At 44.5% G+C, this 24,112-nt stretch overlaps 1 protein-coding gene across 3 annotated transcripts in view; it reads right to left on the bottom strand.

Annotated features, from left to right (window-relative positions):
- The window catches only part of NBR1 (NBR1 autophagy cargo receptor), a 28,949-nt gene that overhangs the window by 4,697 nt on the left and 140 nt on the right, over window positions 1–24,112 (bottom strand). Inside the window, exons 1-18 of one of the 3 annotated variants that reach the window (XM_066628277.1) lie at window positions 23,671–23,936; window positions 19,032–19,142; window positions 16,324–16,386; window positions 15,503–15,521; window positions 13,715–13,737; window positions 12,882–13,085; window positions 11,192–11,248; window positions 10,425–10,621; window positions 9,191–9,352; window positions 8,334–8,540; window positions 7,841–7,997; window positions 6,425–6,703; window positions 4,881–5,033; window positions 4,626–4,701; window positions 3,181–3,291; window positions 1,182–1,343; window positions 981–1,085; window positions 55–376 (exon numbers count right to left, since the gene is read on the bottom strand). In XM_066628277.1, coding sequence (XP_066484374.1) covers window positions 55–376; window positions 981–1,085; window positions 1,182–1,343; window positions 3,181–3,291; window positions 4,626–4,701; window positions 4,881–5,033; window positions 6,425–6,703; window positions 7,841–7,997; window positions 8,334–8,540; window positions 9,191–9,352; window positions 10,425–10,621; window positions 11,192–11,248; window positions 12,882–13,085; window positions 13,715–13,737; window positions 15,503–15,521; window positions 16,324–16,386; window positions 19,032–19,133 — 2,399 coding nt within the window. In that variant the 5' untranslated portion in view covers window positions 19,134–19,142; window positions 23,671–23,936. Of the gene's footprint in view, window positions 1–54; window positions 377–980; window positions 1,086–1,181; window positions 1,344–3,180; window positions 3,292–4,625; window positions 4,702–4,880; window positions 5,034–6,424; window positions 6,704–7,840; window positions 7,998–8,333; window positions 8,541–9,190; window positions 9,353–10,424; window positions 10,622–11,191; window positions 11,249–12,881; window positions 13,086–13,714; window positions 13,738–15,502; window positions 15,522–16,323; window positions 16,387–19,031; window positions 19,143–23,670; window positions 23,937–24,112 lie in introns of those variants that run through there. The other 2 variants (XM_066628276.1, XM_066628278.1) reach the window with 2 other exon arrangements.

Below are 24,112 nucleotides of genomic sequence, written 5' to 3'. Positions count from 1 at the left end.
GTGTCCAAGACTATAGAAATGAGGAGATCTTAAGATCTGCTTTGTTGTTGGTACCTTGCTGGCTGTGGTTCCAGGATCTGAGGGACCAGGGGCACTTCATCCAGAGTCTGTGAGGTTGTTAAGATATTGATAGTATGAGCTGTGGGATGGCCTTCAGGGGTTGCTGGGGCCTCCACAACTTTCTCCAAGCTCGTCTGAGAGAGAGCAGAGCTGTACATGGACTCGCCCAGAGGGCGGCTAGTGTCAAAGCACTCTGGGAGGATGATGATGTAATCCTCAGAGGAGGTGGACGACGCCTGACTGCGGACCTCATCTTTAGCATCATCCTCTGCCTCCCCGTCACTTAATTCTTCAGCATCTTGCACCAGGAGTTTCTCTAGTAGAAAGGAGAGAACATCATTTTACTGCGCACAATATTATAATCCCTCTCCCTGGGCCTTAGTGTCAGTTTTGTAGGGCTGTCACAGCCATTGCCATCCTGCCCAATCCCACCACAAGATGAGTCCTCCCCCATGAACAGCCCTCTCAAGAAAGTTGGGAAAGGGACCAAAAACATCACATTCAGTCCTCTGCCACCTTTTCCCTCACCTCCAAAACACAACCTATACAATGCAAAGCAGTCTACCACAAACAGAAACTGGGAGCAATAAAATGGAAGATCTCTTAATCTCTGCTCCAAAAACAGTTTCAACTTCTTGGGTATCTTCTTTGTACCTGTTCCAGACTGAATTAATCCTTCCCTGGTATAGTGACAGCTCTCTCAAGGGAGGGATCATTATTATTTATTATTAAGAACACATATACTGTATACTATTGCTTTTCAACAAAAAGTAGGTTTACAAGGGTTTACATAGCTAAATAAATAAGCAGTTTCTTGTTCCAAAGGGCTCACAATACAATCTGAAGATGCAAAAGAAACACTAGCAACAGCATGGAAAACACACCATGCTGGGGCTCAGGTTCTTTGGTCACCTCTGTACCTTTATTCATAGACTCGGGTTCCTGTGATGCAGAATTAGGGCTGCTCTTGATCCTAACGGAGTCTTCACTCTTCGGGCAGTAATGGAGGGGATCCTGTAGTGAACCTGAGTCCACAATAAGCAATGTATCAAAATGTGCCAGGGGCCTTTATAGTACCCATACTGTATTTTCAGCACAGGTAGGGCAATTTAGACACTCACTCTGCAAAGACTTCTTCCTTTGCAAGGGCTTGTGGTCAGGAGCAGCATCTAAAGTGAGAGAGCGTATGACTGTTTCGCATACAAACTGGGTCCCACTCATGTCTTCCTCTCCTTCTTCTTGGCTTGCTGGATTTTCTGGCTTCCCTTTCTCCACTTGAATGTCTGTGGGATGAGAAGTTCGTATCAGCATTTAACCACCACAAGTTCTGAAAGTCATGTGGATAGGAAGTGTGAGACTTTCAGCCAGCCAAGATAACAATGCAATCTGATAAACATTCTGGGCAAAGATAACACAGGCCTACAAAATTGAGGGTCAGAACAGTTTTTCCCAAGTTTCATGGTGGTTTGATATAAATTTGGGGTGCTGATTCCAAAAATGGCATCCGTTTTGCCCTATCACATCTAGTTTTGGAGACACGGCATAGCCTTGTTAGTGAATGGTTCAAGCAGCTTGGAAGCTGCTTGAACCATTCACTAACAAGGCTATGCCGTGTCTCCAAAACTAGATGTGATAGGGCAAAACGGATGCCATTTTTGGAATCAGCACCCCAAATATACCCAGGAATTGGTGTAATGTTTAAGGAAGGAAAATGTGTGTTGGCCTGTGTAATCAAAGCAATTTAAAAATATTAATGGTTGTCTTGAGCAACAGCTTAACTTGGCACTGTGTAAATTTAAACTTACTAAGAAACTAGGCTGTATTTTAAACCATTTCTGCCCAGGTGGCAGAAATGTTGCAAGTATGCAACAGGGATCAAAGGTGTATACCTGTGGGCTGGGCAGAAATGGGTTAAAGAAAAAGAGCAATACCCAAATTTCTAAGCTTTATGAAATGGCAAATACAGACTTGAACATGTTGGGCATGGCCTGGTGAAATATCAGAAACCTATGATGAGCTGAACAGATCTTTCTGGTGATCAGGGAATGGCGTATAGCTCCTTGACCCTTCCCATAAGATGTATATTCTCTTTCTGCTGGAGTTAGTGAGATGAATATGCCCTGAACTCACCAAGGAACAGACTCTTACTGTCAAGGCAGATGCTGTATTGACTTTTTGTAAGATATGTTGCCTAGTTGCACGCAAGTAGCTATGACATGAGGGTGAGGAGTGGAGTAATGGCTGCCAGTATCACAGAGGCACAGATGCCACTACACTAGGAAAAACCAGTTCCATTACCTAAATGGTTCTTAGGGTTCTCTGAAGCACTCTCTCAAATGAAAGGTTGATGGTACTCCTACCAGAGTCAGGGCAATGGCATTTTTGGAGGGCAGCCTCCAGATCCATTTTGCACTACTGCCCAAAGCCCAACTGCTTTTCTGAGAGACTTGGTGAGCATTCTGGAGGGGACTTGTGCTTGTCGTGATGCTTTGTTATGACATACATATTTTAGCTATGCTGAAATCAATGCATATTGGCTATTGATTGCTAGACTTTAGTAAGTGAAAAGACCTTTTCACACCTCCCTCTGCCTATACCTATCCTCTAAGAACGTAGGTATCTATATAAGATAGGAATTAGAAAAAACAAGAGTGTGGGCGCAATCCTAACCCCTTATGTCAGTGCTTTCCAGCACTGACATAAGGGCAAAGCAGCTCTGAGGTAAGGGAACAAACATTTCCTTACTTTGAGGCGGCCTCTGTGAGGGACACCCAACTGCAGGATGCAGCACATGTCCCATTGGCACCGCTATGCCAGTACTGGAAAGCACTGACATAAGGGGTTAAGATTGCACCCTGTTTGTGTTTCAGGCTATGTCAAACATATCTTTCAAGGCTGGAGGATCAGCTGACATAAGGTCAAGAGATGGGAGGGGGAGAGAGATGGCTGAGTAAGTGGAGCCCATGATTTAAAGATCTAGTTTAGACTAGTTCAGAGGACTGCCCCCCCACCTGAGACCAGACTGCTAAGGCTAGAGGAGCTTATGAGATACTTTTATAGCAAATGGGGGGGCCTTGCCCAAACAAGGGACCCTGGACCATCTTAAAACTCACTGCTTACCAGGCAGTGGCTCACATATGCTTCCCTCTCTCTCTTCCTGTATCTGGTCCAAGTCAGCCTTCTCCAGCAGGGAACTATCATGGGGCAGGGGTGACACAAGCGGAGTCATGTCTGAAAGAGCAAGGGAAGAAAAGATGAGACCAGGAAGAACAGCAACCAATACCTGAGATTCTCAAAAGTATTATTATGGCCTCTTTTCAGTGCTTCACTAGTAAAAAAAGGTATGTGGGTAGAGTGCGGAGGGGAGCAAGTCTGCCTGGAACCACACAGAATACTACTGATTTCATGTGGGATATGCACTCTATGTATAGTTCCGAAGAGCAGCACAGCTCACACTGACACCATCATTTCATTGGTTAACAACCCTGGGAGAGTGGAGATGGGGCTAGAAAATTATATAACCTCTAAACAGTAGCTGCTCAGATAGCAGCACCTCAGCAATCAGGGTGCTAAAGGCAAGCAATGCAGACACCAAGTTTCTTGGATTGTACTGAACTACTGATCTGAAGGAAGGAGGATCTGATGTCCAGATCTTGTTTCATTTGTCTCAGTGCAGGATGTGGCAGCCGGTGAGGATACTGATGGCTTGCCTGAGGCCACACAGAGGCTGTGCCTGGGCATGGGGGTAAGTGGGTGGGATGAGACTTGAGCTGCATTCGCTTCCTTCCTGTTGGCCGACATCTCATGGCTCAAGGTGGCAGGAGGAGGAAGCACCTTGGCTAACACAACAGCAGCAGGGAGGAGCTCAAGCCTGATATCACCACCTGAGTGGCTTGACTGGCTTCACCACCGATACCAGTGCATTGGGGAGGGGTGAATGGCTATGTCAACTGGCTAGCAGATGCAGTGAGGAAAGCAAGATGTTGGAGGAGGTCTGGCAATGGGATGGGGTAGCCTTATATCCCTGGGAGAGGAGATCTCCCAGGGATATAAGCACTTTGGGTTAGGGATGAGAGACTGGCTAGCCTAGGAGAAGGACTGAGGAAAGGACTAAGGGAGGAGGTTAGGCCTAGGCAGGCTGGCCTGTCCCACAAAGAAGCACCTTCAACAGCTACAGTTGGAGTGAGTTGCTGTCAATCCCCTCCCTGGCTATCCTCTGAGGCCTTTGTTTCAAGGGCTCCAAGAAAGCTTTGCATGTGGCCCACTTTTGGGCCAAGAAGTGGGGTGGCGAATGCATGCCAGACAGTAGCCAGCACCAGCCCACCCCTCTGGGGCAGGGTGCTTGCCAGATCTGGGAATCCAGCAGTGCCATCACAGTGGTATGTCATGAAAACAGTAAAGTAGGGAAAGATCCAGAAGTGTCCCAAAAATGCAACGGGGCATTGCCAGAGCACTATGCCCTAGTATTCAGAGGGACTAGGCCTGCATCTCTTGAGGAAAATGGGGTGGGCATGTACTGGCCACAATCAGAATTCAAGAACCTGTGGAATGGGGATGACACTTACCAACTGGAGTATTGTGAGGGACCTGCTCCAGTTCTTGTACTATGTTAATATCCAGTAGTTCAAAGGAGAGTAAATCCTAAAGGAAAAAACAAAATAATTCAAGTCACGGGGTGAAGGGAAATCTGCAGTGCACCCCCCACCCGCCCTCCCAATTCATAGAGTCAGACACTAATTTTCTGCCTTGAAGAGACAAAATCATCTAGATTTCCTGTGAAGCCTCCTGCTCTCAAGTCTGGCTTCTGCCTAGAATTTCACCTGAGCCGTGAGAAGGTCGACTGATGGGATGTAAAACTCTCTTGCGCTGACGATGCTCTTCACCTTTGGTGGAGCAGCCAGGCTGGCCAAACCGCCCTGCGTAGCACTATCAGCAACTTGCAGAGCTTCTGCCTTGAGCTTTGGGGGTCTTTTCTGCAGGAAGCAGGGAACAAGAGTCATACTGAAGGGACCATCAAGACCACCCCTAAGGAAACCTGCTTCATCCTAAATCCACACAAGCAAGGTAGATGTATTATTATTCATAGTGTGCTATCGACACATGATATTATCTTGATCACTAAAGCCCTATTTTGTTGTCTGAAAGACTGTGGTGTACATTTCAAAGAAAAATAAACCACAGGGTAGGAAGGGCCTGGAATTTGCTTCAAGCTTCTGTTGATCCAAGAGTCTGATGAGATGCCAGGATCTAACTAGCTGAGACTGCGGGTGCTATATGTCTGACTGCATAAAACAGGATCCTGCTCTAACTGACTAAATTCTTTTCAAAAAGGCAAGCTAAAGCTGGTTCTACTTTCCTTCCTTCCCAGGAACAGATGCAACTACAGCATCAGTTAAATTACATGCTCACTCCACTTATGGAAGGAGTCTGGAAAGCCATTGATGTAGTATGCTATTCAATAAATACCTCATTTTGTCAGCAAGCAGATGTAAATGAACTCTGAGTCCACTGTAGGTGGGCTCTTTATCAACAAAAGGAAAGAAAAATAATTATGTCCCTGGTTGATTTCTTATCAGCCGACAGGAAAATCATCTTGGTCTAAAATTCTCAAAATTGTAAGACCTTGGGGGGGAAAGGTCTTTAATATTAAGCTATTGGGGGGCGGGGGGAGGGAGAAGAAGGGAAGCAGATGCAAATAAAAAATACGTACACATATATGAAATATGCTATTAACTGAGTGGTGATTACTTAATCCTTCCTGCTTGTAAGATCTGCTAGCTATTGGATGAACTGTTCTGACATCACAGAATTTTCATAGGCATTCAGCAACTGTTACAAACTGTTACCCTGCACATGCCTGATCTTGTCAGCTAAGCAGGGCCAGGCCTGGTTAGTACTTGGATGGGAGACCACTTGGGAATACCAGGTGCTGTAGGCTTATACCATAGTCTTTTGAGACTGAAGGTTGCCAACCATTTCTAATGACTGACAAAGGGAAACAATAGTGTATGTGGGGGGAATGCCTGACAGTACATGGACTAGCAATGCAGCTTTCTGACAAAAATGAAGTTTGCTGGGGGTGGGCAGAACTGGACTATGTGCTGCCTGCACAATAGGCTGAGATATCTCAGTAGACTAGGCTTGAAAGAGGGCCTGGGGGACAATGACTGAAGGATGAAGAAGCTAACAGGCAATAAGCTGAGGTGGTGGAGAGCCTGAGAGAAAGATGAAGTGCAAAAGGAAGAGGCAGAAGCCTGAGACAAAAAAGTGTCAAAGAGGCATATGGTACACAGAAGGAGAAAAGTTATTAAGAAACCAAGACTGGGAGAAGAATCACATATATTCAAGGACAGGGGCATCTTACCTCTTTTTTACAATGGGATTTGCCCTTCTGGCTTAAACTGCCACCCTCTGAGCAGTCAATGTTGGAAGCGGAGGGGTCAACCACAATGCTGCACCAGATCCGGGGTCCAAATTGCTCCCCTCTGTGTGACAGCCGCCAGTGAGATGTGTACGTTCCTTCCACTGGAGGGGCCACAAATTCCACAGAGACAACCCCCACTTGTCCAGGTAGTAGGGCAGGCACAATCACATCCCTCTTTCCTGAGAAGGCCAGCGTTAAGTTCCCCCACATGAATTTGAGCTAAAGATTGGGGGGGGGGGGAGAGAGAAGAAACACAAAACAGAAGCCTGTTAGAGTTCCACCTCATTCCAACTGAGCACTTGGAGGGAGGAAGCAGAAACATTGTACAGAGTCTTCATATCTTCTAGTTTACTTATGCCACAGACAACATGCAAGCACAAAGTGAGTGGAAAGCTCAGGGTCAAATCCTCATTCAGGCATGAGCCTTACTGGGTGGCCTTGCTCTGCCTCATCTAGAGTTAAACAACTGTAGGGATTAAAATGATATTAGAGTCTTACCCCCACCCCATTATACAGTCTGCAGGCCCCTGGAGCTCACAGTAGGAAGGAACAGGACAATTCTGGGGGCAAGAAATGAAAGGCCACCAAGCCCAGGGGCCAGAGGAGCAGTCCACACATGGACTGGAATTAACCTACTAAATTTTGTAAATGATGGTTTTCCAGAGCAGGGCAGCTAACTTTAAAACATGTTCAGAAATAGTGCTTATTTACTACGGGGCAGGGTCAGAAAGAGGAGGGAATAATTTAGGGCGCAATCCTAACCCACTTTCCAGCGCTTGACATAAGGGCAAAGCAGCTCCGAGGAAAGAGAACAAACATTCCCTTACTTTAAGGAGGCCTCTGTGAGTGACACCCAACTGCAGGATGCAGCACACATCCCATTGGCACTGCTATGCCAGTGCTGGAAAATTGGTTAGGATTTGGGCCTTAATCTGGTAGGTCCATCTTCCCTCTCTTGCCTGGTCCAAAAATGGCCCATCACTAGTTTGATGCTATTTCCTGAAATTAACACTATTTCCTGAAATTAATCCTCTTTTGCTGCTGAGCAAAATCAGAGAACAACTAGGGTTGGAGATCATTCCTTTGTGCTTTAACAGTCTGTCCAGTGCTCCAGATCTGTGGATGCTCTGTTTACAAGAAAGTAGAAGTAAAGAGAAGACACCACATTTCAGTTCAGAAATGCGTGATGTAATAACAAAAGAGCATTGCTGAGCCTGTGTGGAGTGTTCTTCCTTCACAATGAATAACAGTAAGTCTCTACGTATCTGGGCTGAAGGATATGAGAAAAGAGGGCATGACTTGCAAACAGATTCGAGTTCCAGCACCTCCCTTTAGGAATTAAGCAACACAGGGCACCTTGGTGTCAGAGCTCCACTCCATGTTTCCAGTGTTCTTCATGTGCCAATGTTTGATAAAGGATGTCCTTGGCTGGAGATGGGTTCCATCTGGCAGGTTCTCATCCACAAAGGAGGCACTCAACGTGGGAACAATGACTGGGCAGCCCTGGAGAGGACTGCAAAGCAGAGGAAGCAACTGGGCGTTATTCAGCTCAGGCTTTGTTCCATGGGTTTACTTCCTCCCTTTATGTGAAGCTTCCAGTGTTTGCAGTCTTAATTTAAAAACAGGTCTATACTATATTACAAATCATTATGATTCCCCCAACCAAGAAACCCAGGAAAACAAGAGTCTGAAAATGGTTGAGGGATCTCAAAAAATTCTCAGTACATGAGGCAGAGATCCCAAAGCCTGACTAGAGCAGGGTATCCTCCAGAAATGCTCAGAATCCACCACACCCAAACCTTTGGATACAACTGCCTTCACCACATGGCCCAGTACCAAGATTGCTTACAGAAGTGTGTTGGGTTGCAGGCTTTCAGATTTGGCAATTGTCAAGCCAGTATTGTCCAGAGTATGGACAGAGTTCCACAGGTGGATTTTCCGATGTAACTTCAGTTGCTTCTTGAGTTCCCGAACCTCAGCTTTGCGCTGCTTCTTCTCAGCTCGCAAGCGCTGCTTTTCTGCCTTCAGGAAACGCTTGTCCATCTGCTTCTGGAGCCTGCATGTACCAAAAGAAAAAGTCAACTACACTGCTTACGGGAGGTTCCACACACCCAAAGCTGGACCAGGGCCACCATCAGCAACAGTACTCCATCAGAAGGGCAGTGGTATTGGAACTATACCTGAGCCTTTAAACTCCCTTATTTATCAGGACGCCAAACAGTCCTGGAACTAGACAGGATAAGGGAGGTCGGGGCTGATGTCCCATGGACACTCCAGCAGTGAGCTAGCAGATTCCCAACAGGGATACAAATGCTCTCCATAGTAGATTGCTGGATGGGTGGTTGAGCCAAACAGCTTAACCTCTCATCTTCCCCCCCCCAAACCACCCACCCTACTGAGACGCAGTCTAGTCAGTTAGGCAGAAGAGTCAGAAGCAGCTGGGGGGAGGGAGAACACTGCAAAGAGCACAGAGACAGGTGGGAACGGTCAGGCAAGAGAAATTTGGAGACTGGAGGTCAAAAATCCCAGGTAGCAGGGTGGAACCTGAATTTCATTATAGATTTCTAGGATTTCTAGATACACACCTTCTGTTTTTTGTTTTTCCCCCCTTTCCCCATTGTATGTGCTTATTCACAGCCCTACACATACCAAAAAAACCAAAGAAGATTCAAGCTGGCTCATGCTGGCCAGAAGTTGGCTGCTCACCTGACTTGTTCCAGAGCAGCGAGGCGAGGAGAGAACTGCCCAAGGTTGTAAGTTTCTGAGACGCACATAACAGGCCTCCGTAGCTTCAAAAGCACATGGTTAGGATCATGGGTGTATATTCCTGCTTCACACAACTCACAGATGCTATATGATGGGCATATACTGTGAGGAGAAGACAGGCAGTGGATTACTGAATAGCTTTTTCATTAACACCATCCAATTGGGCAAGACCAATTTGCATTAATATGCAACGATGCAAAATAAGAGTACTTACAGAACAGGTTCAACGATTTATCAGTATATCATGCGATTATTGCCTATTAGTAAGCTATGCCCCCTCTCTCACTGAGCGAGCAGTTGGTCCTAAGTAGCTGCCTTCTTCTGAATCAGACCCTTGCTCCATACAGCTCAATACTGTCAACCCCGACTAGCAGTGGTGCTCCAGGGTTTCCAAATGGAGCATAAAATGGGGAGTCTAGGGATTGAACATGTCACTTTCTGCATGCAAAGCACGAGCTCTATCACTGAGCAATGGCCCCATCCCTTTAGGGATGTTGTGAAAGGTTCACAATTATTCTAATGGCTCAGGGTGAAGATGTCAGCAACAGAATTCTGGCAAACAGTGCAGCTCCTATGAAGCAGAGCGGCTGAAGGAAAAAGGACCAGAGACCTCTGGCTAGCAACTCGCTTCACAGCAGACCACTCACAGAGCATAAAAGCCCAGTTTTTGTCCTTTAAAAGTCTTGTAGGAAAACTCAAGTAACACCTTGCCCCTCCTTTTCATGGTCCCTGAAATATGAAAATCGTAGGAAAAGATCAGATCACACCAGTGAGAAGAGCATTCTTCTTGCTGGAGTAGTTTGGTTTGCCTTCCTTTTTTTCTGCTTTTTTGCTGAGAAAAACAAATTGAGGACAGACAGGCCAAGAAGAAAGAAAGCAAAGTAAAAAGGCAGATGGGCTGCCAGTGAGAAGAGGGCTGCAAAGCCCTGATTGCTTCCCCGTTCTGAATGTGAGGCCCACCATCCATCTGCATTCCAAGACTCATCCCATGTTCTTAAGCTCCATTTTGGCCACAAGGATTAGAAACTTATTCTCTACATACATCTCTGCATATCCCCACCACCATCTACCCCCCCCCCCCAAAGAAACTCAGGATATAAAATTCTTACATCCTGTGCATAAGGAACAAATGCAGCCACACAACTGCCCTTTCCACCCTCTGCTGATGTCCTACCTGCACTGGTAACGAATGCCCACAATGGGGGCCTGACAGTTACTGCAGGAGAGGAGCCAGTCGAAGAGGCTGCCTTGCATTGAGGAGTTTGCAGGAATACGCTGGCTGGAACTGCTCAAAGAATTGGAAAGGAGGAGCTTCTCAGTCAACTTCTGTTCAACTGTTTCAACAGTCTCTTGGACGACTTGCTCCCGGAACTGGAGGTCGGAGGACAAGAGAGAGGAAGAGATGCTCCTTGAACCTGATCACCCAACTTTTATCCAAAAGGTACCCACTTCCCCCTATCCACCTCTATCTTCCAATCTCACAACTGGTTGACTCAGCTCCACACTAGAATCAATAGGCAGTAAATTACATGTATGGCAACAAAAGAGATAGGATTGCCAACTGTACACAACACAGACTCTGCTGTAGAATCCAAAATGTAATGATGGCTGCGTTTATACAACAGAGGATGAATTTGGCATCACGTCCACAAAATCCTTCCTTCTCACTGACCCCATTAAAATTTTTAAGGCTGATCAAGTGCCTGCTTAAGAATACCAGCCATGCATCATATATGCTAATTCAGTTTGAAGTTGGGTATAATCTTGCATTAAATTTCAACTCGAGCACCAAGCTCCATCCATACTTGAGAAAGCACAAGTGACAAAATGGGTTTGTAGTTCTTGTGGTTTAGCTTGAGACATCTTCAGTGCTACTTTCCCACAGTCTCTTGCATAAAGGACTGAATTAGCCAACAAAAATATATAGAGGGAAATACTTACCCTTTCCAAGTAGCTTGTGAACCACTCAGGAGGATCCTCAATGGGATGGTGCTCACTCTGGAGAGATTAAAACAAAAAATGGACTCACACAGTGTAACATATATCTTCCTTGTACTCATTTACAACCAACTTGAGAGGCAGAGTAAACACTGGTGCTCTTCAATCTTGGCCACATATTTTTTTTTCAGGCAAAATGTGACTGGGCTTCCTGCTAGGAATGCAAGTGCTATTCTTTTCACAGAGCAGGGACTGTGTGTTCCAAGAGGCTAACAAAACTCACAGGGGTTCTCCTCTGTTGAACAGTGGAGGAACAGGGAAGAAAGGACAAAAGACTCAAATCCTAAATTCTGCTGCAGGAATACAAGGATTCCTTAATTCCACATGTGACCTCCAGGTGGCAACACCTGAGATGCAATTTTTTTCCCCTGTTAATATTCTGACAAAGGTTAGAATAAGACACCGAATTCATAATCTTGTCCCCAACCTAACTTTATCCATCCAGTAAAAAGGATCAAAGTATCTTATCACTATTTATTAATACAAACAAAACTAGATGGTGGTGGTGTGGTATCTACAAAGAGTTTTTGAAAGTTAAATAGCATAAAGAAAAAGTTTAATGCATTTTTATGGAGTCTTCATTTGCCAGTTAAAAGTTGATGATCGAAATTGAGGGATATGTCTATGAAATTGGACTTATCTGCTGCAATAAACTCAGCAGTTATGCTTGGCATGCAACTGTAACATTCCAGGGCAGGTATGAGAAATATCTAGACAACTTGAATTAATCTGCATTAAAAAAACATTCATTCGTAAAGGTCACAGCAAATACCTTAAGCTGTTTTGTTGGGAGATGCAGGAAATTCCCCTACAACTTATGCATCTACAGAAAGGGGCATCTGAGAATCTGTCTCATGTATTCATCTGCTCAATTTCTGGAGAAGCCCAAAGCAAGTCTTTCCTTTTACTTTGCAATGTGTGGGATAAATTTATAGGAAGCTGTATACCTGCCTGCCAGTTCTGATAAGAGGGAAACGCTACAAGCTGTTGTTTTTGCAATGTTAGTAGTTCAACTGCCTCAACTGTATTTTGAGTCTCATATGACAGACTGCTACCTGAAATTATAACTGTATACGATATCATATATGATTTAAAGATGGATTGGATTTTGGATTTTGAATAAGTCTGTGGTACATTTTGGCATGATCCATTCTAGGGCCAAACAAATAAGCAATCAGAACAGAATATTTTATCATATATATTAACCTAAGCTTTCAATGCAGGAATTACAATAGGACTTATGAAAACAGGATAGAATTCATGGAACACTGAGGCCCAGGGGTAGGACTAAACAGGAAGCAGGGAATTGTGCAAAGTAAAGCTATATGCAGTGCATGAGCTCTGAAACTAGTAACAGAGAAAGGGAATTCCAGTTAGTAATTATTAGAATTAAATGCATTTGGGAGCAAATTCTCAAATCTTGCTAACCTGAACTTGTTTTCAAAACAAAGATCTTATTCCCCCCTCCACCCATATTTTCAATGACTAATGCTGCTGGATTTGGAGATTTTGGAATTTTAGAAAAAAGGATTCAAAGTATTAAATTTGGCAAACTGACAATATTATGTGTGATGTTAGCATTTGGTAAGCACAATAGCTTCAATACTTTAAAGGGCATGCTTTTTGGTCTTACCCATGTCTTCTCATTTTCTGTTTCAATGTTTCTGCCCTGCCCTAAGGTCCGAGTAAGCAAAGAATCGCGGGAGAGAGGTTTCTTCCCATCCTTGGGAACAGGGACTTTCTCAGACTTCTCAGGGGCTTCTGGTGAAGAAACATCTGGAGGAGCATTCAGTTCATACACATTCATCTGTAGCCTGTTGCCTTGTTTCACTGCAATCTAATGAAATAAAGATCTCTCTCTTTACACACACTCAGCTTCTCTCTCATGAGTCACTGCAAAGCTTTCTTATGAAGGAGAAGCCAAAACTGCAAGTCACATGCCAACCCTGAATCACCCAATCTCACTCTTCAAATAAATATAGCTGTGGGGCAGTGGTTAGAAAAGGGGGGGGGGAAGCCAGGAGGCAGAGCAGAAGAGACATTCTGACAATGGCTCTAAATTTGAAGTTATGGATTCTAGTCAGTTTTGTTTCAATAAGCAGCACTCAAGGCATGGAGAATTGAACCCCAGGAGTAGAATCCAGAGTTCCCGAAAAGGAAGATCCAAATTAAGATGATTTCGACAGAAATTTCAGTTTGAGTTATTGTGTGTGCGCGCAGTGTGTGAATGAGCAGTGTTGGCAACAGTATGCACCTCACCTTTCCCCCAAAATCAGGAACAAAATTCATGTGAAAACAATGACCCCTGCAGCCCTAAAGAAGAGGTGCTGATGCCACTGCTGCCAATCTTCAGGTGCTTACAAGCAAGGTCAATTAAAATGCATGACAGACTCTTCTGGCGTAAAGAACCCCCAAGGTTTTGGAGCTATGGCAAAAAGAGACAGAAAAGTTGGTGATTTCTGTTACCTTCAAAGCTTCTTCATATTCCTCTGAAAAGAGAAACCAGAGAAAGATGGTGAGCACTTCTGCACCAAAACGCACCTTAGCACTTCACAATCTGCATTTATGCCAGCTAAATTAACGCTGATGTATCTCGATAGATATTTAACAGATCTATTATTATTAAGATTTATATACTGCTTTACAACAAAAAGAGGTACAGTAAAAAAAAAATGGTTCCCTAACCTAGAAGGATTCTCAGTCTAAAAAATACTTGCAAGACACTGGAAAAGATGTTTTGCTGGGGTGAACAGGGACAGTTGCTTCCTCCCTGCTAAATATGAGGGCAGAGCCACTTTAAAAGGTGCCTCTTTCCCTGGTTAGTAGGAGTCTTCACCTCTAACTTCAGTTTACCTTCTCAATCCCAGCTGTCACATGACATCCCTAGTCCTACAATCCCTGCAAAAGGGATATTCCTACATGACTGCATTCTACCTCTGCATGGACGAGCTTGACTGTTAGGTATTAAACTGCTGACCGTTAGGTATTAAAACATTTCACTTTCAGCCTCTCTTCCTCAGTAATCAGTTTCCCCTGCACCATGTTTCAGCTGTCTGTTCTTAAAACACTCTAATTTATACATACTGTTGAGTTTATCAGGCCCATGGGTTATATAAACACAGGGATCTCACTCAAAAGAGCATAAAAATTGATAGTATACTAACAGCCCAATCCTGAGCTGCCCTGTGCTCAGGGCTGCTGCAGCGCCAAAATGGCTACCATGGTATCCTGACCACGCTGGGCAGCTGGTGGACGCTCCTGACATTTCTTCGGGGGAAGGGAACATTCATTCCCTTCCCTTGAGTAAGGTAAGCAGCCCTGCAATGGGGCTACTCTGCACCAGCTATTTAGGCCTGACCATGGGGCTACGGATCCGGTGGAGCTGAGCTCCACCAGTCCTGCCCTCTCCCTCCTCCACACCTTCTCCCCACCCTGGAATGCCTCCCCCACTCACCTCTCCACTGCCTAGCACTCCACTAGCCTCCAACCAGTATGGACTCACGCTGGGCCAGTTTTGGCACTGGGCCAGCGCTAATAGCATGGCATGTTTGCAACAGTGAACACTGGCAGTGAGCCGGTACCATTCTTCAGCATTGGGTCCTAAGAAAACTACTTGCCTGTCATCTGCTAACTCCACTCCCACTCACCACGTTCTGTGATGTCACAGAATATTTATTAACATTCTAACTACTATGTTACTTCAGTTTTGGAAAGTTTCACTCAGGGTCTAGAGACAGAAGGTGCTGTATGGGGGGCAGTGGAAAGATGCTTAGTCAGGGAAGCATGACAGGGAGGGAACTGAGAAAGGGTCAGCAGAGAATGAGAAAAAAGACAGGCAGGAGTGAAAAGAAGCTGTGGAAAACCTCAGCGGGGGAGAGGTGGAGGCTGGGGAGTCCAAAGAAGCAGGGAAGGGTTCATGCAACATATTTGAACAAACCAGCCAAATCTTTGGTCATAAGGAATCAGGGGTAGTAGCATTACTGAAACCCAGAAACAATGAAGACCGGAAGCCTATTGGAAAGGAGAAGAATGCTGGGAAAGTCATGTAACATCACTTAGCAGAATCCTCCTTCCAGGAAGACAATTTCTCCTGTGCACAAAAAATTTATGCTGTTAAAAAAAAAAAAGACACTGAATGTCCCTGGATTGCCTGTTCCCTACATAACTATCTAAGGCTGCTGGAGGATGCTGTTACTCCTAGGAATGCAACCAAGAGTCCACAGTGGACATTACTACAAGGTAAAGACAACTCACCTGCTGTGTTGACAGAAACCTGTGGGGAGAAAAATAAAGAATGAGTGACAGCTTCTTTCCTAACACTGGTCACACCCACCACCCCCAATACCAAACAAACAGGAATAATTTCTTATCCAGGATTTCAGAAAGTGCTGCCTGGTTTCTGTCACCATGCACACCTTCAATTCTAGCAACAAGTCTCGGGAAAAATAAAAAAATCACTATTTTCCCCCTGGGATATTTTTAGTCTTGGATAAACAGACTAGAGAGTGATGTTCACCAAGTGACATGTAAAAGACTCAGTATCATCCGCAAATGCTAGGTGGCTGGAACAAACTGGAATTCCTTACTGGAATCCCAATTCCTAATAGGCTAGGGTGGTTGTTTCAGAATATCTACCCCAAGATAACTTTTGAACCCTGACTGTGTAAACAAGATTCAAGAAAGACATTAAGTAACTGAGATAACTGTAAACTCAAGTATTCCCCAATGCAGATGATCTGCTTGCTCACTAAGGGCACAATCCTAACCCCTTATGTCAGTGCTTTCCAGCCAATGGGACATGTGGTACTCGCGGGGGCCTCCTCAAAGTAAGGGAATGTTTGTTCCCTTATCTCAGAGCTGCATTGCCCTTACGTCAGTGCTGGAAAGCACTGACATAAGGGGTTAGGATTGCGCCCTAAATCTATTTTGTAAAGAGATAGAGGTTTCTCAGTGGGGAGGGAAGGTCTCACAAAGTTCCCCAAACCCTCTTGCCCTTTCAAAAGTGCATGTATGCATACTTCCACAAGCTTCCTTTAAAGCAGGCCTCTTGACAAAAACTACTCAAGTATAGATACCTCATCATGATCCTCATCAAGGTATTTGATCTGGATAGTGTCCAAGTCAAACGACACTTTCACCTGCAAGAGAATCAACAAGCAGTGAACTGGGCTGTTACACTCTCTCTTATAGCCAGACAGGGCTCAAGTCTCAGAGATAGACCTGTTTCTCTATTTTCCAAAATGTGATCTATCTGAACTAGGAAGAATCTCTCTCACCATGATCTGGGTTGAAGTATCCTCCTGCACCAAAAAGTTCACAAACATCATGCAAACTAAGAATATTAGCATTCTGTAGATACTCGCCTATAAGGCAAGAAATTTCTACTAATAAACCAAGCATAGATTGGCACATGGTCTTATGTTCAGGGGTCAGGGCTGTTCGTGTGCCTCAGCAGCCAGGAGAAGCTTGAAGGAGCTTTAATAGTGCCTGCAGAGGGTCTGTGAAGCATCTGAGGAACACTTGGAGTGATTGCAGACAGCTTACAAACAGGTAGCTTTGTTTACATTTCTCGGAGCTCCGCAGTAGAGTCTCTGAGCAGGCTTGTTAACAACAAACCAAGGAGTGCCTCTTAAAACGACAGTAAACAGTATACAAAGTTGTTGGCAGCAACTGAAGTTGGGTGTTGTGCTGTGATAAGCTGTTTATGTTGCTTTATATTGGTGCTGCATTTGTTTTGGAGCGTTTTTTAAACTGCTAATTCTTTTCTACAGTTTCAAACCTGAATTACTATTTTTTTTTAGTAATTCAATGCAATATTTAGTTCTGTTCCTGTCCAGGGCAAGCTGCAGCTCCTCCTCACAAACACCATTTCCCAAGTTTTACCCCCGGCTTATCTGAAGGTCATGGAACATTCCAGGATTTCTGGCTGAAAACATCCCCTTATCTGTGAGATTGACTTATAGGTGAGTATCTTCATTTATTATTGCATGATTAATTTTGCTTCTGCTTGTCATGAACAGGCACAAAGTTAAGCAGAGCATTGAGATCCACTCTCTCAGCACTGGAATTCCAGTTTAGCTACTCCCTTCCATCCCAGCAACTGCAATGTTAATCATTTAAATAAATAACGTCTAATACCCACCTTTCCCTTTGAACAAAGTGCTCCTCAAGCTAAGCTTAAATTCAGAAAAACGATTACTTAGAACCTATTGAACTCCATGCAGATGTTTTAAACAAAATCAATATAAAACCCCATCTAATTGACCCAAATGCCCTTGAAGTGCGCATGAACTTGGTATCCTATCATCCTGGTTCAGAGATGCCCAGTGGTGATGCCTTCCTGAACTATGTGAGTGAATGGATAAACTTAGTGTTAGAACTCCCCTTGAGCTTTTCAGTCAAAAATGTATTTCTGAACTATACTAAAATATACACTGTTGGAGTGGGGTCTTACAGATGGTTGCCAGATATGGGTATTGTGGCAAATACCCTGGTGGCAAAACAACTGAAAAGGAGACTCCCCCCTCCCCTGCATCAATTGATGAAAACTTGATGGCTCTATCAGTCTTTAAACTGGCAGCAAAACTACACCAACACCTGAATAGATGCTCTATTGGTATCTATGCTTAATGTCTCTGGAGATCTCTGGTCCATGCTATTGTATCTTATTATAACCACCACCAACTTTACTACCTTCATTTAAGCTAAATCCTCACCAGCCTCACTCCCTCCCCATTCTGCCTTCCAATCTGGCAGTATCATAGTCTATTTAAAAAACAAAAAAGAAAATATGGCCTTAAAAAAATATTTCTCACACACCTTTTCATCTGTCTAAGCTGCCATTAGAAACAGAAACAGAGGCAAAAGTAATTCTCATTGTGCTAACTTCAGCACCCAAAATAAATTCCAGAGAATCTGAGGGAATGCAAGTAAGATTCCAAAACTATGTGCAAAATTTAAGAGGCAAAAGGTACAATTTAGCAATCATGCAAATAGACTACCAAGAGTACACTGTGAACCTGTGAGTACACAAACAAGGTAAATATCTACATCTGCATCCAAAGGGCAAAGCAAGATCATTCTGAAGCCCAGCCAAACCATCCTCTACAGCACAGAGCCAATAACAGTCCTTTTACTTCTCCCCACTTGTCTCCTTCTATAAGTAGTAAGCAGCGCTGTGATGTAGTTCCTACAAAGATGTCATGCACCAGCCATCATTCATTAGACCAGTGGTTTCCAACCTTTAGCAGCCCATGGACCACTGAGGTATACATTGGAATTGTCAAGGACCACATTCAACCCCCTTCATCCCCATCAGACACACAAAAAACAATTCAGTTTGGTAGCCCATGCCATGGGGGAGCGCTGGGTGAGACACTGGAAATTCCAATTGTGGGGGGTCCATTTTCTTCCTTCTCTGGTCGTTCATGGGGAAGCATCTTGTCAAGTCAGTGATTAAAGGTGATTACACAGGCCAACGCACGTTTTGCTTCCTTAAACGTTACACCAATTCCTGGTGCAATTGGGGTGCCGATTCCAAAAATGGCATCCATTTTGTACTATCATGTCTAGTTTTGGAGATATAATTTAGCCTCTTTAGTGAATGGTTCAAGCAGCTTCCTCATGAGGAAGTTTACATGATGACTTCCTCATGAAGAAGCTGCTTAAACCATTCACTAATGAGGCTATACTATATCTCAAAAACTAGATGTGACCGGGTAACCTAAACCTACATTTTCTCTGCACTGCTCAGTGAGGATCACGTAACAAAAAGCCAACTCACCATGGCTTCCACATCAGCCCAAGTAGTGTTCATTGAATCTGACACAAGGAAGCTCTGAGTGTCACCGCGGAAGGTCACACTGAGATTTACCTGTGGATCCATGCTGCAGCTCTACAGAAAGAGAAAAAAGTGTCAAATTCAGGAAGCAGATGACACACCTTCCCCATATCACTGTTCTGTTGTGTTGTGTTGACACAAGTCTAAACGCACCCTTAGAAATCAACAGAGAACAAAAAATGCTCCAAATTCTCACATTCCCCCCCACTCTAATTATCACAAAGCATGAGATACAGTCCAAAGTCTGCAGCAGTTCATAGCTCTCCCACCCCAGTAATTACACTTCTGCCATGGAGACCATAACCTAGAAATAATAGGGGACACAGCCATGAGACTATACATTTCCTGTCTCATGACAGAACACATACAGAACACAAAGAGGAACTATGGGAATGGAAATGGCAGAGAAAAGGCCCCTAACAAACAAAGACAGCACAAACTGCCTGCTGCCCTCAGATCAGATCTGGAAAGAGTACTTTCTTAAGACGTGCCTTCTCAGAATTCTCACTGCAGGAATTCTGCCCTAGGAGGCCTCCACACACAAACATCCAACTGCAATTTCCATTCCATCACTCCAACAGTTAGTGCAAGGTTAATACACCCTACGCAGGTAAGGAGGGGGAAAGAATTGCATGCCACAAAATAGGAATGCTGTACATATTGCTCATGACCCCCTGCCTTCAGTACTGTCAGATATGCCATTGCTATAAACTGTGCTGCCTAACCATTGCTTTTGCAATAGCTAATAGCATTGCGTGCCTGCACTCCCTTGCGGAATGCCAGGTGCCCCAACCATTGCCACTGCTGCCCAAACCCTCATCTTGAACCCTTTATTTTTCATGAGTGTAGCACTGCCATGTGGGGGAGAACAGTAATTTCTCACAGAGTTTCACTGCATCTCCCCTCAGGAGTGAGAAAGTGCAGTACCTGCGGGCATTACCTGTCTTCCCCAACAGGGCACTACTGCTTGGGAGGCTAAGGTGGCACCAGTCTCACAAACACTGAATATGCATCTTGACCCAAAGATCTTGTGCGGCTGTATAGTCCTTGCTATGCTCTCTCTGTTTTTCTTTGCTCGCCACAGGCAGATTTCCAACATGGTGAGAGGATGCCAGATCTCCACAAGTCCAGTTGTGCAAACCAAAAGAAAAGTCCACACCATGCCTATGGCTGTGACTGCTGTGATTCCAGCTGTTTCTTTGTGAAGCTGCTAACCTACTTGCTCCAAACAGCTGGAACCTGTTCCTCTGTTGCTTTGCAAACTCCACGACAGTGATGTAACTGGTGTAACCAGACCACCCTGACACTTGCTACTTCGTACTCTCTGTTGGATAACTTGTAAGGAGAGAAGAGTCCTGTTGGCTTGAGATGACTGGCAATCCAATTTGTGTTTTTCTCTTTCATATGCTGCTCCATCTTTGAGACTGTGCAATAAAAACTTTGACTTTATCATGTTTGCTGTCACTTTGTTGACAGGGACCCCTTCTCCCCAACCTAGTGGTTCCTTTTCTCAGCTGACCTCAAGGTGGGACTCTGCAGGAAGAGAGAAGCGATCTCTCTGCTTCCATGGTTCTGGATCTGCACCGGCCCTATTCTCTTATCCTTTGGGCTTGGGACGGGGAAAGGGCATAAGCAGCCTGTTCACTACTACCATAATAAAAGAGGTAATCAGTTGGGGAGGGGAGGGAGGACATCATGATCAAGCTCTCTTTTCTGCATTAGTACACAAGGGTTCCAGAGACTATTTGACTGTAAATTAACCCATTTCTGCCCAGCCCACAGATGTACATATTTGATCCCTGTTGCATATATACAACATTGGGGAAAAATGGCTTAAAGCTGGTGTGTGTGCATTTTAAAAAACAAATCCTTAATATTCTATTGTGTCTCAAGCCCTATCCATAGAAAAAGCTGATTTTACACTAAGCTATTTTTAAACAGCCCAAAATTACCACTCACTTTTTTCTTTACAGACTACTTCCAGAAGTCTCTGCTCTGTTCCAGTTAATCTGTACACAGGCAGTTATTTGCATAACTACTTGGGATTAGGTCACCAGAAGCACCAATTTTCTTGACATCATAAATGTACTAGGGCACATATACTTTGCCCAACCACACCCAATGACACCAATATCTCTCTCATGCAATGCAACTCACTTGAGTCTTGTCTTATAAAGACATACATGCAGTGCTTTAAAGGTATTCAAATTCTTCACTTTGCAACAACAGTAATGGTTGGAATCAAAATTAAGGATTTCTGGGTCAGTTGAGCTGCCTCTACTACTCTATCTGCAAAAGTTGAATATTTTGTAAAGTGCAAATGTGTTACAGTTTTTCAAGTTCCTGCATTTCCTTTTAATAACAAACTATGACGCTTAATTTTTTCTTGTATATCTTATCCCAATGGACTTAAGCACATCTACCTATATGTGAGAGATAAAGGAAGTTGGACTAGATGGGCCTATGGCCTGATCCAGTAGGGCTGTTCTTATGTTCTTACATTCTTACACTACTTCTAAAATGAATCTCATTAAACATATTACAGTCGGTTCACATGACAATCAAATCACTTTACCACAGATTCTGGACTCTCCATAGAAAAAACGTTCACCATACAGTAAGCCAGTGGTCCTCCTGGGGTAAGTCTTTGTGGGGGCAAGGGCAGTGAAGTGATCCCCTGGATTGTGCCCCTGCGGGGGAAGGGGGGCAATTTTTAAACTAAACATATGTGCTCTCAGGGTCCAGGGGGTGTGGGGAGCCCCACAGAGTGCTTGCAGGGCTCCATGTGGCTTTAAACAGTTAAAGTTGCAAGCGCGATTAAACCAGAAATTCCACTTCTGGTTTAAGTGTGCTTGCAACTTTCAGTATTTAGAAGCTGTGTGGAGCACTGCAAGCCGTCAGGTGCGATCCTGAGGATCACGTCACTGCTTTCCCCCTGCCCCCACTCCTTAAAGGGAACAGGGCATCATTACAGGAGCTGGTGGCACCTCCGCCAACAGCAGCTTTTTTTAACATCATGGCTATGTGTCTGGAGGAAAGGGTATAACTGATGTAAATGGGAATGCAAATGCAAGCCATCTAGGTAGCATCTCAAATGCAAATGCAAGCCATCTAGGTAGCAGTGTTTTTAACCTCATGACTGTGTGCAATGAAAGAAAGATACTGCCTTGTAATTTGTGTTTTATAATTAAAACATTGTGTAAACTGGTAAAGAAGGCCCCTAAAAAGTACAGGAGGCACCTTTTAAATCACCTTTAAGAGAAGGAAAGAACTTAGTTCTGTGGCAGAAACTCCAACTTCTGAGATATTGGAACAAATTATGAAAAAAACAATATGTTACTGGGGTCACATCAGGGCCTCCAAGAGGAATTTATTCAGGATATCCGAAGTTTCTTCTGGACCCCTTCCTTTCTCCATTGGATCATAATTTTATACAATCACTGGATCACAATTTCTATGAATTTATACAGCATAAAACCATGTAAGTTTACACAAAATGTGAATGCTAGCCTTCACACAGCATATGCAATCATTTTTGTGAAATCCCAGGAAATTTCTAGCTTCCCTCCTTTGGCTCCTTTTTTGGCCCTGGGCCCAGGTACGATGTATCCTCTGAAACCCCCTCTCATGGGCCCTGGTGAGACTGGAAAACATAAGATCCCAGAAAATTTGAGGAGACCTCTCCTTTGGTTTCTGGGCCCCCTTTTTGACCCTGGACCTGGGTACAATTTACCCCTGCACCCCCCTCTCATCAGCTCTGGTTCACATTACAGGATTTTCACAACACTGTACAATGATGCTGCTGGAACGGACTACCACTGAAAAGCAGGTGTGATCAACTGTACTTCATCTACATTTAAGTTCATTTTATGTAGATATACCTTAAGGTAGTAATTCCCAAACCCTTTAGCACAGAGACCCACTTTTTTAAACCACACTTTCCTAGGAACCATCCAGCTTTACAAAAAAGTTTCGCTTTACCAGCTGATCAAGTATCTGTTTATATCTTTTTTACTATGGCCGCCTTCTGGAGCCAAGGCACATTTGCAAGTAAACATACATGTGTGGCTCAGTTTCGCTTTCCATAGGAATACATCTTCCTTGTCATTTACCAGCTTGTCATAAGAACATAAGGAGAAAAGCGCTGGATCAGGCCAAAGGCCCATTTAGTCCAACTTCCTGCATCTCACAGTGGCCCACCAGATGCCTCAGGGAGCTCACAGGACAAAAAGAGACCTGCATCCTTGTGCCATTTCCTTGTATCTGGCATTCTGAGGTAGCCCACTTCTAAAACTAGGAGGCTGCACGAACCCAGTGGTTTTCACACATTTAGTACCAGGACCTGCTTTTTAGAGTGAGAATCTGTCAGGACCCATTGGAAGTGACATCATCAAGCAGGAATGTTTTTAACAATCCTTCCCACACTTCCCCAGGAGTAAGTCCCATTGACTATCATTGTTCAAAGCATAAACAGAGTAGCTTGTTAAAAGCACAGCTCTATTTCCCCAAATGCAGTCGCATCCCATGGCAGCATCAAGTCTGATATATTAAAAATAAAATATTGAAATCAATGGGGACCCACCTGCAATGGGTGGGTCGCGATCCACGGTTTGAGAAACACTGCACTAACCCATCACAGCTTCTAACCTGGGATGGGGTTAGAAATTTGCCCAATCCCCTTTGAAAGGCACCCAGATGACATCACCAAATCCTGTGGCAAGGAGTCCCACGGACTAACTAATACTTTGTCAGTTACATGACCCAACAAAAACTGGGGTGCGGTCCACTGGTGGGTCCCGACCCACAGCGTGAGAGTCACTACTGTAAGGTGCACCGGCCTGGGCCCCACAGCGCCTGTTCTCCCAACGGGCCGGCCGGCCACAGCCAGGCTTTCCGAGGCGCCCCAGGGAGGCTGCAGCCATCTTCCCCCGGCAGGACACACAGGGGGCAGCGAAGGGGAAATCTTGGGGCGGGACTACTAGAGGAAAAACGCCTCTTCCCCGTCTAGGCAGCAGCGTGGAGCT

The sequence above is a fragment of the Tiliqua scincoides genome, chromosome 5 (assembly GCF_035046505.1).
Source record: "Tiliqua scincoides isolate rTilSci1 chromosome 5, rTilSci1.hap2, whole genome shotgun sequence".
NCBI classification, from domain to species: domain Eukaryota; kingdom Metazoa; phylum Chordata; class Lepidosauria; order Squamata; family Scincidae; genus Tiliqua; species Tiliqua scincoides.
The sequence above is the reverse complement of the archived record's forward strand: the minus strand, read 5'-3'. Positions and strand labels throughout refer to the sequence as shown.